General features: G+C 45.0%; 1 protein-coding gene across 1 annotated transcript; it reads right to left on the bottom strand.

The window, feature by feature from the left end:
- Window positions 1-12,438, bottom strand: UBAC1 (UBA domain containing 1). The gene is made up of 10 exons (XM_081897909.1): window positions 12,224-12,438; window positions 11,464-11,584; window positions 10,819-10,892; window positions 9,819-9,926; window positions 5,856-5,958; window positions 5,473-5,581; window positions 3,607-3,844; window positions 2,911-2,997; window positions 1,543-1,681; window positions 1-851 (listed from the first exon to the last, which is right to left on the bottom strand). The coding sequence occupies exons 1-10, from the start codon at window positions 12,359-12,361 to the stop codon at window positions 736-738; spliced, it is 1,233 nt and encodes a 410-aa protein (XP_081754035.1). The 5' UTR covers window positions 12,362-12,438; the 3' UTR covers window positions 1-735.
- Between the last annotated feature and the right edge of the window lie 5,047 nt (window positions 12,439-17,485).

Below are 17,485 nucleotides of genomic sequence, written 5' to 3'. Positions count from 1 at the left end.
CACATGCAAGATGTGTTTTATTCTCTGCGAAGGAACCCTGACCAAAACCAGGCCCGGCCTCAGAAGGGCTTCAGACAGAAAGAAAAAGCTGGAGGTGACCAATTCTTATGTTTTTAATGCCAGCTCCTTCAGATGGGGTGAGGAAGGTTACTTCCAGGGTCTCTCTATTCCACAATGACAAAAAACAGAATGCCAGAATGGCGTTTGTTATCTCAGTGCAGAGGTAACTGTATGAGGAGAAACAAACATTCTGGAGCTGACACTGTGGGGCCAGTCAGGAAGAGGCCTCTGCACTCAGTCTGAACATTAAAAACATGAATTATCTTTTCATTTCTTCAATAAACACATTCTGAGATAACTGTGAACACCTTTTCATGTATTTAGATGTATAATTTCCTGTTTCTATAGAAACACTTGAAAGAAAACAAACACCTAAGTCTTCAAACCATCTTCCACTAACACGGGGTGTGTGTGTGTGTGGAATAATAATAATAATCACACAGTATGTAAGCCAGAACTGCAAACAAAAAAGTGGGTGACACAGCAACCCCAAAATGCAAAGAGTGAACACCCAACACACTACTTCTGCTCTCTCCTGGTAAACAATTTGCCCTTTTTGTTCTTCTGGAGACTCGGGGCCAAAAAGAGTCCAAAATGACCATACAAGCAAGGATGTTTACTCCTCCCCCCTTCTTCTTGTTCTTCATCTTGTTCTTCTTCCTCCTCCTCTTCCTCCTATGTGCGATTCAGCGTCTGGAAGATTCGGGAAATCTGTAACATGACTGGCCCTGTTTCCGGATCGTTCATCCACTGAGTGCTGTTTAAAGGGTTTTCAAGCATGTCTTCAAAGGCTGCCAAAGAAAGGAGGGTGGGGATGTTCAATTTATAAGATACAAGATAAACTACAACATTTTATGCATTTCCCCCTCTCAGTTTCCAACCTGGACTCTGAGTTCAGTTAAGCAGCCAAAACAAGCATCAACTGGAGAGAGTGAAAATTCCCTTACAAAAAGTAACTGATCCAATAGGTTGAACTACTTTTGCAGTTTAATTGCTGCAGATTCCATTTTGTTTCCGTCTTTTAAGTTCTTATCTGAAACACAATACCATTTTTTGTAAGCCTCCTGAGATACTGCAGGATTTGGGGTTGCTTAACACAAAGGGATGCGGGTGGCGCTGTGTGTTAAACCATAGAGCCTAGAACTTGCCGATCAGAAGGTCGGCGGTTCAAATCCCCGTGACGCGGTGAGCTACCGTTGCTCGGTCCCTGCTCCTGCCAACCTAGCAGTTCGAAAGCACCTCAAAGTGCAAGTAGATAAATAGGTACCGCTCCGGCAGGAAGGTAAACGGCGTTTCCGTGCGCTGCTCTGGTTCACCAGAAGCGGCTTACTGAGCTGTACACCGGCTCCCTCAGCCAATAAACCAAGATGAGCGCCGCAACCCCCGAGTCAGCCACGACTGGACCTAATGGTCAGGGGTCCCTTTACAAAGAGTCATACTAATTCAGCCCACACAGATTTCCCATGGCACAAGAGTACTGACCGAGCAGCGTTTTAGGATTTGTGAGTCCCAACTGTACCACTGGGTTTTCTAGGATGGCTTGGAAGAGGGGGCTGGCAGGATCTATCCCCTTGTCTAAGTCTTCTGGGGTGGGCTTCCGGTCTCCCAACAGCCACTCACACTGCAGAGCAAATCAGAAGGAAATACGTTAAGGCAGCAAATCCCTTTACAGTGGTACCTTGGGTTAAGTACTTAATTCGTTCCGGAGGTCCATACTTAACCTGAAACTTCTCTTAACCTGAAGCACCACTTTAGCTAAAGGGGCCTCCCACTGCCGCTGCGCCGCCGCCACACAATTTCTTTTCTCATCCTGAAGCAAAGTTCTTAACCTGAGGTAATATTTCTGGGTTAGCGGAGTCTGTAACCTAAAGCATATGTAACCTGAAGCGTATGTAACCTGAGGTACCACTGTACTTCCCTTTCCCTGTAAACACAATTCACGCATGGTTCTGCTTTTTAATGCTTAGTTTGGAAGTCTTAGTACAGTTTCCGCACAAAAACAAGGGTTACAATTCAGACACAGACAAAGTTTCTTAAGAGATTAACTGAAAGCAGCAGAAGCTCACCCAGGAAGGAGACAATTTCTCCTGCTACACAGACCTGCTTTTCAAGCATTTTCTAGAGAATCTGGTGAACAGATGAAGCAGAAGACCCACCCAGCCCAGCATCCTGTCCTCACAGTGGCCAACCAGATGAACTAAAGAAAAGCCCCCCAGTGCAACAGCCTCACTCCTTGCTTGCTTTTACAGAGCACCCATCTTCTAACAACATTTGTTTTCTGATGAGGGAAACAAGAGCATGGCAGACGAACACAAGCTCCAAGGAAGCCAATGGAGATTTCACACAGAAGCAGGCTACCTGCTCTAACCCCTCTCTACTACTACCACCCCAGCCCAGAAATGGTCCTTTCCAGTATAAGGCTTGGCATTTGCCACCCACTGCAAAGTACAACTTCCATGTGCTATCTCGCTTAACACTAGCTCCTCACATGTGGCTTCCAACTCCCAAGCCCAAAGGAGTCCTAACAGGATGAGCTGAAATAAGCTGCAGCTTTATAAAATTCTCCACTAAGCAGGAATTACTGCATTTGATGGCAAGGATCAAGGATTGCGCCAATTCAATTGCACTGGGGTGGCCCGGGTTTTTTAAAGAGGGAAAATTACATGCATCTCCACCACATTCTCAAATGCAAGGATCCATTCTTGGTGCATCTAGGAAAAAGCCATGCCATCTGCTAAACGTTCCCCACAGAAGGGACCTTGAAAGAATTCACCCACATCATGAGACTCATCATTTGGGAGGCAAAAGAGAAGAGGCAGAGCCCCCAGGCATGATGGCACAGGTACTCACTGCTGCGTTCTGCTGGTTGTTGTTCACTCGGAGGGCATCCACCACCTCTCTCTCATCAAAGCCCATCTCCATCAAGGCAATGACAGCCTGAAAGCAGAACCACAGAGCTTATGTCAGGGACAAGGGCAAAGCCCTTCCAAAGGTCTACAACATACAAGGGCCAGGAGGTGACGGCCATACCCAAGTACGTGGCAGAAGAGGAGGAGAGAGGCCAAGTTTCTAGGAGCAAGGAGATTGTAAAACACAAGCCTGTCTGTAAAAGGCTATGCATTGATTTTGATGAGCCCCACTTGTCACCACTCTCTGAGATGCAAAAATATATCACAGGCTAGATTGGGCCCTTTTGGTGTCAGTGCTGGAAAATTTGAAGTGGGTGTTTTGACAGCAGCAGCACTAGAGATGCCGGCAACAGCCCAGGGGACAAGGTGGGAAGCTGAAGAATTTCTAAATGGTAACCATCCTACCCAAAAGGATTTTTATCATGTTGGCTTTTGGGGGGAAAAAAAACAACAGACGGCCACAGCTTTCAGATTAAAAAAGCAGTTACCACAAAATACCCCCATTGTATAGAATCAAATGTCCATTTTGGGAATCTGACACACTGTGGACTGAGAATTTATGGACCATTTCCAGTGGCATCAGCAGACTCTCACACCAAAATCCAAAAGAACACATGTGCACATACAGAAAGCATACCCGCGGATCAGGCCGGAACTCTCTTTTCCTGCGGATCTTCTTGAATATTTCTGTCAGCTCATCTTTTGGCTCTTCTCTCCCGACTTCTTGGTTGGGCCCCTCGAGCGCCTGGGCAGGGGGGGCTGCCACTCCTTCCACTGAGGCATTTTCCAGAGAGAACTGACCTGGCAGGGGGGCATCAACGGTGGGGTCATCCGAGTGTTCAATCAGCCACTCCATGGCCTGAGTCACAGACATGCTGGGTGAAAAAGTTGACAAGTAAGAAAGCAGCACCAACAACGTTGGGGCAGAAACAAACTGGGGTGGGGGGTGGGGGTTTACCCTTTGCCGATTCTCAGTGGAATTTGGCTACTGCCACTTTTGCCAGTGGCCCTGCAAACCACAGTGACCACCAGCCACACTTTTGTACTTCAGTGGAACGGACTCCCTTGCAAAGTGGTGAGCTCTCCTTCACTGGAGGTTTTTAAGCAGAGGTTGGGTGGCTTTAGCTGAGCTTCCTGCACTGAAGGGGTTGGGCTGGATGACCCACAGGGTCCCTTCCAACTCTACAGTTTTATGATTCTATGAGACAAGAGAGCCTGGGAGAGAAAGAGCATTATGCCTGTGCACCAGAAATAAGCTGGAGGAAATGAAGGACAGCTGAAACTCTGTGGAACTGCACACCTGGAACACAGAGACCTGGGTGTTGATGGGGACCTTTAGCAAGCCATAGAGGGGCAGGAACTATGGCAAGTGCTCACAGAACTCAACGCCAACTGGCTAATTCAACCTGGAAACTTGGCTGGCCTCCCATTCTAAGCTCCAGCATTCACCATTCACCACCAATTCCCTCAAGAGCAGCAGAAAGCTACAACTTCTGTATATTCTGTGTATTCACAAAACTGAAGAGGTAGCAAGTGGCCAACTCTACTTGCTCCTGTCACTTGAAAACAGGCAGCCAACCACCTCTTCACACTCACTTGCACTTCTGTCTACCAGCAACAGCCCCCTGGCTCATAAAACCTATAATATGCTTGGGGAATATGTTGGAAAGGGAACAGGGAGAGAAATCACATGGTGGCTCTCCCTGGGACCTTTCTTTTTTTAAAAAAAATTAAGCATACCTATACATAGCAATCCTAAATAGCAATGCAATCATGGGAGGAGCCTCTCCAATTCAGATTTACTGGTATCAAGTCATCAGACCATCACTTAATATATATATAATGCTTAATAAAGGGAACAGCTCATCCTCAGAAGCGAAGCACAAGTTCAATATAAAGGGTTATAGCTCCTGTTGTCATGTTGGTTAATTTCAACGAGTGCTGTGGATATGGACAAGCTGGAAGGTGTGTAGAGGAGGGCAACCAAAATAATCAAGGATATGGAAACCAAGTCTTAATAGTTGATGGAATTGAGTATGTTTAGCCAGGAGAAGAGGACAATGAGAGGACAATGAGAGGACAGTGAGAGGAGATATGATAGCTATCTTCAAATATCTCAAAGGCTGTCCCATGGAAGATGGGGCAAGCTTGCTTTCTCCTGCTTTGGAGAGTATGTTCCGAACTAATGGATTCAAGTTACAAGAAAGGAGATTCCAACTAAACACTAGGAAGAACTTTTCTGACAGTAAGAACTGTTCAACAGTGGAATGGACTCCCTCGGAAGGTGGTGGACTCTCCTTCCTTGGAGGTTTTTAAGCAGAGGCTGGATGGGCATCTGCCATCAGTGCTTTAGTTGAGATTCCTGCATTGCAGGGGGTTGGACTAGATGTCCCTCAGAGTTCCTTCCAGCTCTACAATTCTATGAGTCTTCACTTACAGTCTTCTGTGGGGGGGGGGGCGGGGACCCATCTCAAGGGGAGGCTCAATTGCCAGGGACACCTACTGGTTCAAGCGAAGGGCTTTGACCGCTCTGCTTTCTGGGAAGCCCATTTCTGTCAGTTGGCGCAAGGCAATCTCATCCACTCGGTCGTCCTCATCTTCATCCAGCATGGCTAGGGACAAGAATGGCAAGATCAGTTCACACCTCAGCTCTACCAATGCTGGGGAAAAGCAGGTCCATGTGTGCTTGGGGCATCTTTCGCTACTCGTGAAAGCAGGGGGCATTTGCTTCCCACCATGCTTAAACTTCCCCAGACCTTCCCAATCTCCAAAACAGTGCTTGCAGTCCATGGCAGGAGCCATGTCAGCCCCTCTGTATGACCAGTGGACCAAATACACCTCAGGATGTAAGTCCTAGGAAGAAGGTCAGAAAACACCCCATCGTACCATTTGCTTTCTTAAAGAGCTCAACTGCATCTGGGTTCAAAGCTAGCAGCTTCTGGGCAACTTCTATGAGAGAAACCAAGATCTTCCGAAGCTCCGTCTGGAACTGAAAGAGGGAAGGCAGTCAAAGCATTTTGTAGGTCACTTGTCAGGCATGCACCTTCCACCCTTGTTCCTGTGCCAGGAGCAAGGGAGGGCAAAGAGTACTGAGCAGAATGAAGGGGGTGAGGAAGGTATGGGGGGTTTCTTAAACACCTTTTTTTCACCATAAGGTTTATAGGTAGGTTACAATAAAACAACAATACAATGTTCAAATCAGAAAAACACTGTGGGGCTCAGGTGTCAAAGGCCCGGGGAAAGAGGTGCAGCTTAAGAATACACTCATATTACGCTAATACTAAAAAAACACCATCCATGAAATCTTGCAAAAAGTCAATCAGGTCACAACATCTTATTAACCTGATTGCTTTCCAACACACACAAGTTATTAGTTCCATCAAGAAAAGGAGGATGCCAAATCACTGGCCTGATTTGCTAGTGACATTCAACCATAGTTAAAAATAAATGATGGTATATGGCACCAGACAGACTAGCAAAAATGAATATATTGATTAGTAATAAATGTTGGAGATGCAATAAGATGAAGGGCACTCTATACCATATGTGGTGGGCATGTTCAGAGATCAAAAAATTCTGGGAAACGATCCATGAAGAAATTAAAAATAATAATAAAGGTTTCATATAACAAAAGGGCAGAAACGTACTTATTAGGAATTTTGAGTAAAGATATCCCCAAAGATAAAATTAACATATCCCTATACGCAACAACAGCAGCGAGAATGTTGGTGGCCAGTTACTGGAAAGTAAATAACATCCCAACAAAAAAAAGGAATGGTTAAGTAAACTATGTGAGTATCTGGAGTTAGCAAAATTGACAGATATAATAAGACATGAATCTAAAACTATGGTACAGAAACAATGGGAATGCTTAAATGAATATTTACACAAACAGGGATCAAATACGAAAGTTTGGTTGTGCTTAGACTAACCTTGTGAAGAATACAGAGAATACAAAGATTAGGTGGACTCCGAAAGAATTTAAGGAAAGGAAAGAATTTAAGGAAAGGAAAGAACAGGTGTAAAGGTGAATTAGATAACCAAGAGACGCGTGGTGAATGTGGTGGAAGTCTTTTATAATATTTTAACTAGGATTTAAATATTGTAATGTTTGAAGTATGAATTTGGAATATTTGATTATGAAAAGTATTTTTTCTCTTCATTCTTTTTCTTGTTTCTTTCTTTTATCTTTTGTCTTTCTTCTTTTCTAATCTGCATTCTGGAAAATTGTGTAGACAAATTGTTTTTATGTATGGTTATGTATTGTTTCTATTTCTTTTTTTTTCTATTCATTTTTTTGTAGCATATAGTAAAAATAAATAAATAATTAAATAAATAATGGCATAACATAGGGGTGGAGAATACCTTTTGGTCTGAGATTCAAAAGCAGCCAACCTTCCACGCATGACACTGACAGACGGGCAGCCATAGCTAGAATCCAGGGTTGTCTGGGTACCTTTTCTGCTTCAGCAAGATGGGAGCCAGACCCAGCTTTGTGTATGCCCTGATGTGGCAATAGCAGGAGCAGTGTAGGGACCCAGCGAGGATTCATTAGTACAGAAGCATGCAACTACTTTGCAGTGAAGTGAACCATCACTTATTTTTAATGATGGCTAAACAGAACCATAATTTGTAAACTGGGCTCCTGAAGGGCAGGAGGGAGCAGCTGTCCCTGGGTGCTCATAGCCAACAGAGTAAAGGTAAAGGACCCCTGGACAGTTAAGTCCAGTTGAAATCGACTATGGGGTGTGGTGCTCATCTCTTTTTTTAAAATAAAATTTTAAAGTAGTTTTTCCATAACAAACATCATATAAAATAAACATTGATACAATATCGCAATGTGGGAATTTCCCCATCCTGTGACTTCCCTCTACCCTCTCCATTGTTCCATTATTTTTGGTTATATCAAGCATGTCCAGGTCATACTTTCCATCTGCATATATCTAATTCTTATCTATCATCATAATACTGCAAATGTTTTTTGAATCCTGATGTATCAACTTGCATACAATGCTTTGACATATATGCAAAAAGAAAAAAAATCCCATTCATTAAATTTGTTATTATCCTGATTTCTGAGTCTTCCTGTTAATTTTGCCATCTCTATATTTTCCATCAACTTAATTTGCCAATCTTTTTTCGTGAGAATTTTTTCCTCTTTCCAGCATTTGGTTATCAATATTCGAGCCGCCGTGGTTGCATACATAAATAGATTTTTATATTTTTGGGATATTTCCCTTGCTGCTATTCTTAATAAAAAGACTTCTGGCTTTTTAACAAAAGTTATTTTAAGCATTTTTTTCAATTCATTATATACCCTTTCCCAAAAATTCTTTATAACTTTGCATTGCCACAACGCATGATAAAATGTACCATCTACCTCTTTACATTTCCAACATTTCATTTCTTCTGATTTGTACATTTGTGATCATTTTACTGGCGTTAAATACCACCTATACAGTGGTACCTCAGGTTAAGTACTTAATTCGTTCCGGAGCTCCATTCTTAACCTGAAACTGTTCTTAACCTGAAGCACCACTTTAGCTAATGGGGCTCCCGCTGCTGCCGCGCTGCCAGAGCCCGATTTCTGTTCTTATCCTGAAGCAAAGTTCTTAACCTGAAGCACTATTTCTGGGTTATCGGAGTGTGTAACCTGAAGCGTATGTAACCTGAAGCGTATGTAGCCCGAGATACCACTGTATATCATTTTCATATCATTTTCTTTTAACAATGTACACAATGTAAATGTAAATTTCAAATCATTTTCCCACAATTTTTTCCAATCTGACATTTGGATGTTATGTCCCATGTCTTTGGCCCACTTTATCACTACACATTTGACGTCTTCATCCTTAGTATCCCATTCAAGCAACAAGCTACATATTCTTGACAATACTCTATTATCACATTCATTTTTATCAATGATATTCTTCCTATCAATGACATATTTATTATTCTCCAAATCTCTAAATTCCTCTTTATTTCCTTCCATGTTTTTTCATAGTTATCTTTAATTATATTTATATTTTTTGCTGTTAGCCAAATTCCTAAAGAATTCACTTTTTTATGAATATTTATACCTGCCTTCTCTTCTATCTTTATTTTATCTTGTCCTGAGACATTTTTAACTATATGTTTTGTTTTTGCTTTACTTAATTTAAAACCTGATACTAGGTCGATTTTTTAAATTTAACTCAATACAGTGGTACCTCTGGTTATGAACTTAAATTCGTTCCGGAGGTCCATTTTTAACCCGAAACCGTTCTTAACCTGAGGTACCACTTTAGCTAATGGGGCCTCCCACTGCTGCCGCCATGCGATTTCTGTTCTCATCCTGAGGTAAAGTTCTTAACCCAAGGCACTACTTCCAGGTTAGCGGAGTCTGTAACCCAAAGCGTTTGTAACCCGAGGTACCACTGTACTTCAGATAAGAAAACTATCGGATCTTCCACCGTGATTACTAGATCATCTGCGAATGATTTCAATTTATAGGCTTTGCTCCCCACCTTAATTCCTTTAATCGCATCGTCCGGATCATGTGGCAAGACTAAACCACTTCTGGTGCACAAAACACTGTGACGAGTATACCTTCCTGCCACAGCGGTACCTACTGATCTACTTGTGCTAGTATGCTTTCAAACTGCTAGGTTGGCAGGAGCTGGGACAGAGCAACAGGAGCTCACCCCATCATGCTGCCAACCTGACGATCAATAAGCCCAAGTGGCTTAGTGGTATAGACCACAGCACCACGTGCATCCCTAGCCAGCAGAGTAGTGACTACTAGAGATCGCTGAGCAGAGCTGATGGGACCCAAACTGTAGCAGCCCAGAAGAGGAGCAGAGTACTCACATCCCTCATACTGTGGTGAGCCACGCTGCGGTCCACACTGTGGGACGGGAGGCTGGTGGTTGCCTTCAGAATTGCCTCCTTGTCAGGTGCCTTCTGTTCCTGTTTCCGCTAAAAGAGAAGTGAAATATGCTGTCTGCATAGTGCAGCAATCTCCTTCAAAGAAGCAGACATCAATGAGACAAGAACCAGCTCCTCCAGAAAGGAAATGCCCATTCCACTTATAATGAGGGTTTCATTTCTTGAGGAGCCTTTCTAGTTCCTTTAGGGAACCACCCTCCCACTCTCTGCCAATGGTGCCCACCAGTGGGGGGACCACGCAACAGCCTCCCTTTTCCAACCACCCAACTTGCACATTTTCTTGGCCAGCTAGTCATGCCTCTTGCCTTGCAGTTCTTTTCATCTCCTCCACAAAAATGCTGGAGAAAAAATATCCCCTGGCCCTTTAAAAAAATGCCTTACAAGATGTGTGCAGTGATAACTGCTCCCTTGGGGACATACAGACACCCTGCTTATCAATTGAGGATAGGAAGGCTGCCAGCAAGCAGCTAAAAATAGAACCGAGGAGATCTTGAATGATCAGCACACACTGCCCAAAATAGGCTGCAGGGACATAGAGCTCAAAGACGGCGGGGGGGGGGGGAGAGCAGCTGCTTCCCACCTGCTGCCCAGATCTGCCTTTGCCGCCCAACATGCACACACTCAGCCACACAGCCCTACTTCCTAAACCTCACTTTAAAAAATTTTCCCAGTGCCCTGGGAGATCTGCTCTGCACTGGCTTTGGGTAGCTCCCATGCTGTCTGTTTTTTCACAGAGAGACTCACAGGGTAAACACAGGCAGACTGTGCCTTAAAGGATGCAAAGAAAGAAGCAGAAATACTCCTACAAGCTGACAAGATGGACTCTCTCCTGAAATCCAAGCCAGATGAGCCATAGGTATCTTTCTACAACTTGTCAAGGCAAAGGCCAGAAGAAGCCACCCCACAAGGCCCCTGGACTCACTTTTTCCTCTGCAGAAATGTCCACCATTTTTGGAGGGGCAGGTGGAGCTCTTTTCTTGACTAGCACTAAAACATCTAGAGAGAGAAGAATTGTCTGGAGTCAGAGAACAAGCCTTCCTTGCACATTTTCTGCAAATGGGTTATGGGAAGATAAAGTATTCTGCTGTGTTATGCCCCCACCAGTAGAAGATGAGTCCACAGGGAGAAATGAAATACAGGCGGCCACCGTTTACATGGGTGTTCTGAGGCACAGCACACATCAGTGAAATATAATTGAAACCCATTGAATAAGCCTGCAAACACCCTGTTCCCCCTTTTAGTGATGCTTCAGTAATTTTTTCATTATGCTTCCAGGTCACTTCTGGCTTCAGCATGATGCATGTATACACAATTGTGCACATATTTAATGTGCATAAACGGGGGGTTGCCTGCAGAGTAATGACTTTAATACTATTTCTGAGGACAGCATATGGCAGTAAATGATGCAGTCACATTCCCCTCAGTGTCCCAAGTGCTTAAGAAGCTGAAAGTTGTCCTCCAGACAGCATTTCAGGTGGGCACACTTCTGCCCATTGCTTAAGACTAATTGCACAGTCTGGGTATCTGGATACTACCTGGGGTGTTACTTATCACAACACTCCCTTACCTTGGTCTTGAATATTTTCCTCCAGGACCGTTTTTGTGTCGGTCAGCACCTTTTCTGAAGCAGCATGTATCAATTTATGGTGTGTTATACATTTTGGATCCTCCAGGCTGCCGGGTGCACACTGAGGTGGGAAAGTAAAAAGAAGCAGAAGCTGAATCAAACTACTAAACTGGGGGCGGGGATGGGGTGTGTGCGCACGCCTTTTCCACCTGGGCCAAATGCTTCCAAGGTACATCGCAGCAACAACAAAACAAAACAAAACCCAGCCCCTATGTTCTGCAAAATCACAAACGGTCAGAAAAACCCTGGGAGAGAAGGAAGTGAACGCAAGGTAGTGAAGGTTGGAACTCTGCAGCTGAACACCAGCTTCGCCTGCAGAAGGCCTCGCGGAGGAGGGGGCATAGCAGCACCCCTGACTCCCAGCCCCAGAGGGCCACGGGTCGGATCTGGCAGCTTCTCGAGGCAACAACTGCGACTGCAAGCGGGGCATAGCTGTCAACTTCTCCCTTTTCTTGCGAGGAATCCTATTCAGAATAAGAGAATTTCCCTTTAAAAAAGGGAAACATTGACAGCTATGAAGCGGGGAGGCGGGCGCTTCTACCAGCCGCCGCTTCAACGCTGGCTCTGCAAGGCCTCCCCCCTCCCGCCCCCCGCTGATGAACCCAGCAGGATCGGGGCCGCTCCGAGCACATAAGAACCCCTGGCCAGGCCCAGCATTCAGCGTCCCCCTCCGCCCCCTCCTCTGCTCCCCTCCGCTCACTCGCTTGAGGCAGCGCTCTTTGAGTCGCTCCACGGCCGCGTCCTCGGGCACCTCCTCCAGCCACTCGGTGCCGTCCAGGGCGCAGACGCGGACCCGCAGCACCTTCGCCGCGAAGATCTTGTCCTCCTGCACGAACATCGCCGCATCGCCGCCGGGAAGCCGCCCAGGGATAACGCAAGGATGCGAACGGCCGGCCGGGAAAGGAGACCGGAAGTGGGCGGGGAGAAGGGAGGGGAGGAGCAGGAAGCCCGTCGCCCGTGGGATACCGGGACCTGCAGTCCCAGCCTCTGCCGCGGAACTACCCGACGCTCTTCCATAGAGATAGGAAAGCTGTAGAGTGGATCATTGCCTGGTTGACAGGGGCAACCTCGGGGGCCGTTTCCAACCCGCCCACTCCGTAGCTCCGCCCCGAGTGGACTCCAGCGGAACTCCATAGGGAAAGAGCAAACTTTCCGGCTCTTGGCTCCTCTTTCAGGCGCAGTTTTCAAACATGAGAGAACAGCTCTCATAGTATGCAGGTGACCAAAAATAGCTTTAGCATATGTAATGTGACAGGAATCCAATATCTCTATTCAGTTACTAACCTGAAAACTATGGAGAGACCTGGCCTGAATAGAGATATTGGATTCTTGTCTCATTACATAGGCTAAAGCTATTTTTGGTCATCTGCATACTATCCCTTGCTTTTTCCTGTAGGATTAATTGCAGTCGATAACAGTCATCAACAAGTTTACCATACCCATAGAGTCAATTACCCATCTCCTACTACCCTTCTGAGAAAAACCCCACTGCACCCTCCCACTCTATATAATGGTCTAGTGACTTCTGTTTCAGTGTATCTGAAAAAGTGTGCATGCATACAAAAGCTTATACCCAGAACAAACTTAGTTGGTCTCTAACGTACTACTGGACGATTTTTTAATTTTACACGGAGGGGGTGCTGGTGGGGCTAAGAGGTTGAAAAGTTGATTGCCTCACAGTGTAGGCCAAGGTTTCTGTTCCCACACTGCAGGTGTGGGATGGGACAGTGAAAGCAGCTTACACAGCCTTGCAGTGTAGTTCAGAGAGAAAGAAGGGGGCTGTACCTAGACAAACCCCTATAGTTCCCTGAGAAAGGCTTTGCTGGTTTTTCATTACAGCTGAAAAGTCTTAGTAGTTTGTTAAGGGTTCCCACTGCCTGCAGTAGCATCCCTGCATCAAAGACATCCGAGAAAGTAGCATGGAATGGGTGCTGTCTCCCCCACTTTTACTATTATTATATTCAGTGCTATTTTTCTAGAAAAAGAGGTGCCAGAACTCACTATGAAAACTTCCCTTGTTTTCTTATAATGGCCATGGCATCCAACTGAGAGGTGACAGAACTGAGTTCTAGTGAGTTATGGCTGAAAAAAAGCCCCAATTATATTATGTATTTTATGTTTTAATATGTAAAAGGCCCAGTGGTCTCTTGATTTTATTATTATTATTATTATTATTAGTAGTAGTAGTAGCAGTAGTAGTAATAAATTGTATAGGGTAGAGGTGGGAGCTGGGTGAAGTTGGTTTTGCAACTACGTCCCCTAAAGCTCAAGGTATTTTTCTGTCTTTTGGTGGGGGGAGAGAGAGAGAGAGAGAGAGAACACTAGCTGCTCCCCAAAACACAGAATTCCCATTTTCTGCTCCAGAGTTCTGCATGTCCCCTGCACATATCTACCCAGGTTTACTCCAGAGTAAGCCCAGTGAGGTTGACTTCCTGGCAGTTTTCGAAATTAGCCAGGCTCCAGTCACATTTTGCATCTGTATTTTGACCACTTGCGACCAAGCGAAGATGCCTGGGTGCCAGGATGACTCTCAATATCTCATTGGATATGGATTATTTTCACACACTAATATCCCATCCTGTAGAATTCTTTCAGTTTTATTTTATCTGCATAATTGGAATGAATTTCTGGAACCAAATTGCTTTTTCTGTGCAGCCTTTAAGTTCTCAGAGCTTTTAAACTAGCTCTAGATTGTCATCAAAACTAGCCAGATGTTTAACTGAGAATCAATCAGAGTCAGTCCACCATTTGAAAAATAAGACTTTAGAGCCATCTTGCCCAAAAATGACAACAAAACATTCCATTTTGGTGACTACAACCTTGGTTTAAGCAGTCATTTGGGACCTAGCTGTGAGTTTCTAACACTGCTCCCTGGTGTGTCCAACGAGGGTTGACTTGAACACCCGCAGAAAGTGAGTGTGGGGAAGTTGGGTCCCACTTGTGTCATAGTCTCAATTCTCGCCCAGAAACAGAAAACATTTCAAAGATGTTTTTTTCACAATAGGTTTTGACAATTTGATTTAGAAGGCACAGCAAGGCAAAGGCAAAGCCATCCTTCGTGATGGATTAGTGATGCTCTAGAAATGACAAAGCCCCACAAGAGGGCAGAGGAGGGCTGGAAGCACCAGCCAGAAAAGATTGAATCATCTCCACCGCATAGAATCGCAGAACTTTAGAGTTGGAAGGGACCCCAAGGGTCATGTAGTCCAACTCCTTGCAATGAGAGGGTCTTGGGGGTAGCAGCCGCTTAGAACATCTGCTGTGATTGATGGATTCCCATTAGCAACAATACTTAACTGGAAAGTGCAACACACACTTCTTTTATTGCATTTTACCTATTTACTTCAAATCAAAGCAATGAATTTCATTCATACTTTACTTCCCTTGCAATGCAAGGTACAGAGTGGGCACAAACAAAAAGACACATGACTCCAAGGCAGGCAGAAAATAAGAAGTCAGATTAATACACCTGGACTCCCCTGATATCAATTTAGCCTACCAGCTCCTGACCAGGACCGCCCCTCTTCCCCAGCCAAATAAAACTCCTTTCCTAGACTGATGAAAGCAAAGGGACATCAGCAGCCATGGGAACGGCTAGACACTTCTATTTTGATTCCTGGCACCCTGCTTTGGGGATCTGAACTGAAAACTTTGTTGCCAGGTTGAGAAGCGCCAGTTCAAGGCAGCACCTGGAGCCGGACTCCTGAAGGGGACTCATCTTGGGATTCTTATGGCCTCCCCTTTCCCCACAGGAATTTTGGGGGCAGCAGGAGAGGGTAACAAGTTATGCTGTGGATGGTTTGAAAAGGGGCTCCAGTTCCACCACTTTCCTTCATTGGAAACTGTTGGCTGGGGCATGCATGTGGTGTTGCTATTTTCACCTGTGCTGCAATGTGGCTGCTAAACAGTGTTATGTGACCTCAACATTGCAACATTTCTTTCCCCATGTTTCTAGGGTGAGAAGGGTTTTTTTGTGGGGGTGAGGGTTTTTGCTGGGAATAAGCCATTCCCCCATGCAACCTGCCAGATTGGTTTATGCTCTGACGGCCTCGACCCAGTATACCTGAAGGAGCATCTCCACCCCCATCATTCTGCTTGGACACTGAGGTCCAGCACCGAGGGCCATCTGGCTGTTCCCTCACTGAGAGAAGCAAAGCTACAGGGAACCAGGCAGAGGGCCTTCTCGGTAGTGGCACCCGCCCTGTGGAATGCCCTCCCATCAGATGTCAAAGAGATAAACAACTACCTGACATTTAGAAAACATCTGAAGGCAGCTCTGTTTAGGGAAGTTTTTAATGTGTGACATTTTAATGTATTTTTAATTTTTGTTGGAAGCCACCCAGAGTGGCTGGGGAAACCCAGCCGGATGGGCAGGATACAAATAATAAATAATAATTATTCTTCTTCTTCTTCTTCTTCTTCTTCTTCTTCTTCTTCTTCTTCTTCTTCTTCTTCTTCTCCTCCTCCTCCTCCTCCTCCTCCTCCTCCCCCTCCCAGATTCATCAGGCAAACCTCTAGCCATCCCTGCACTGAGCTTTGAATGATTTGAGGATTGAGATAATTCATTCTTTTTTGTCTTTTCCAAATATTCATAAAACCCTATTGCTGTACCGTTTATTCCTTGATGGTTTCCTTAATGGGGTGGCTAGCGTCCCTTGATTTCCAGTATTGTACAGACCCAACTCCATTACTTTGCTTAACTGTGTGCCCTAACTGGGTAGAGTTGGGTTTAGATGCTTAAAGTCTATGTATGCAAAATACCTGAAGAAAGCATTACTGTCCTAGTACAAAAGTTGTATAAACAGAGGTTTTGCCTCTGGAAGGAACATAGTAGAATCACAGAATTGTAGAGCCAGAAGAGATCCTGATGGCTATTTAGTCCAGTGTTCCCCAACCTTCTTCCGACCATGGCTCCCTTCCGACCTGGTTTCCTTCCTGTGGCCGACCCCATGGGCGTGGCTCAAGGGGGCAGGTGGGAGCAGCTGCCCCCCCCAAGTAACAAATCAATATAAATCTGAGGTTCTGCCCCCCCCTAACCAAAGTCCTGGCTACACCCATGCCTCCTTCCATCCTACTGGTAGAAAGTTAGCTATTTAAATGTTTTGCTTGTAAATAGAACATGTTATATTTATATTTTTTATAATTTATACAAAATACAATTACAGTGGTACCTCGGGTTAAGTACTTAATTCATTCCGGAGGTCTGTTCTTAACCTGAAACTGTTCTTAACCTGAAGCACCACTTTCACTAATGGGGCCTCCCGCTGCGGTACACTGCCACCGTGCGATTTCTGTTCTCATCCTGAAGCAAAGTTCCTAACACGAGGTACTATTTCTGGGTTAGCGGAGTCTGTAACCTGAAGCATATGTAACCTGAAGCGTATGTAACCCGAGGTACCACTGTACATAAAATGATAGAAACAAGATGAAACATTGTTGAAGCAGAAAAACATAGAATCATCTTTCTAGTGCAACCCCCTGCAATGTAGGGAACTCTGCTAAAGAATCCATGACAGATGCCCATCCAACCTCTGCTTAGAAACCACCAAGGAAGTTGAATCCAGAACCTCCTGAGGGAGATCCATCTTCCATGTATTAAAAAAGTAAACAATACTTAATTGACCCTAGTTATTTGACAGAGGTGGAAACCTACAGATACAGTCCAAAAGGCGCACAGGGAGTTCTGTATATATGGGAGAATTTTAAAAAGAAAGTGGTCCTCGCCGACTTGGTGCAAAAAGATCTTGTCATTCAGAGAAGCCCTGGCTGCCTAGATAAAACACTATAGCCCCACACACCCTTACCTGGGAGTAAGGCCCACTGAACTCAGTGCGGCTTTCTTTTGAGTAGACTTGTTATTTACTAGATGCAAGTCAGAAGCACCAGATAACCCCACTCAGCTAGGAACTGGGGTGGATTTCACCAGGTGCTTTGCAGAGCTGGGCCAATGGGCCTTGCGTCC

Source organism: Podarcis melisellensis, assembly GCF_964234715.1.
Source record: "Podarcis melisellensis genome assembly, chromosome: Z".
NCBI classification, from domain to species: Eukaryota; Metazoa; Chordata; class Lepidosauria; order Squamata; family Lacertidae; genus Podarcis; species Podarcis melisellensis.
The sequence above is the reverse complement of the archived record's forward strand: the minus strand, read 5'-3'. Positions and strand labels throughout refer to the sequence as shown.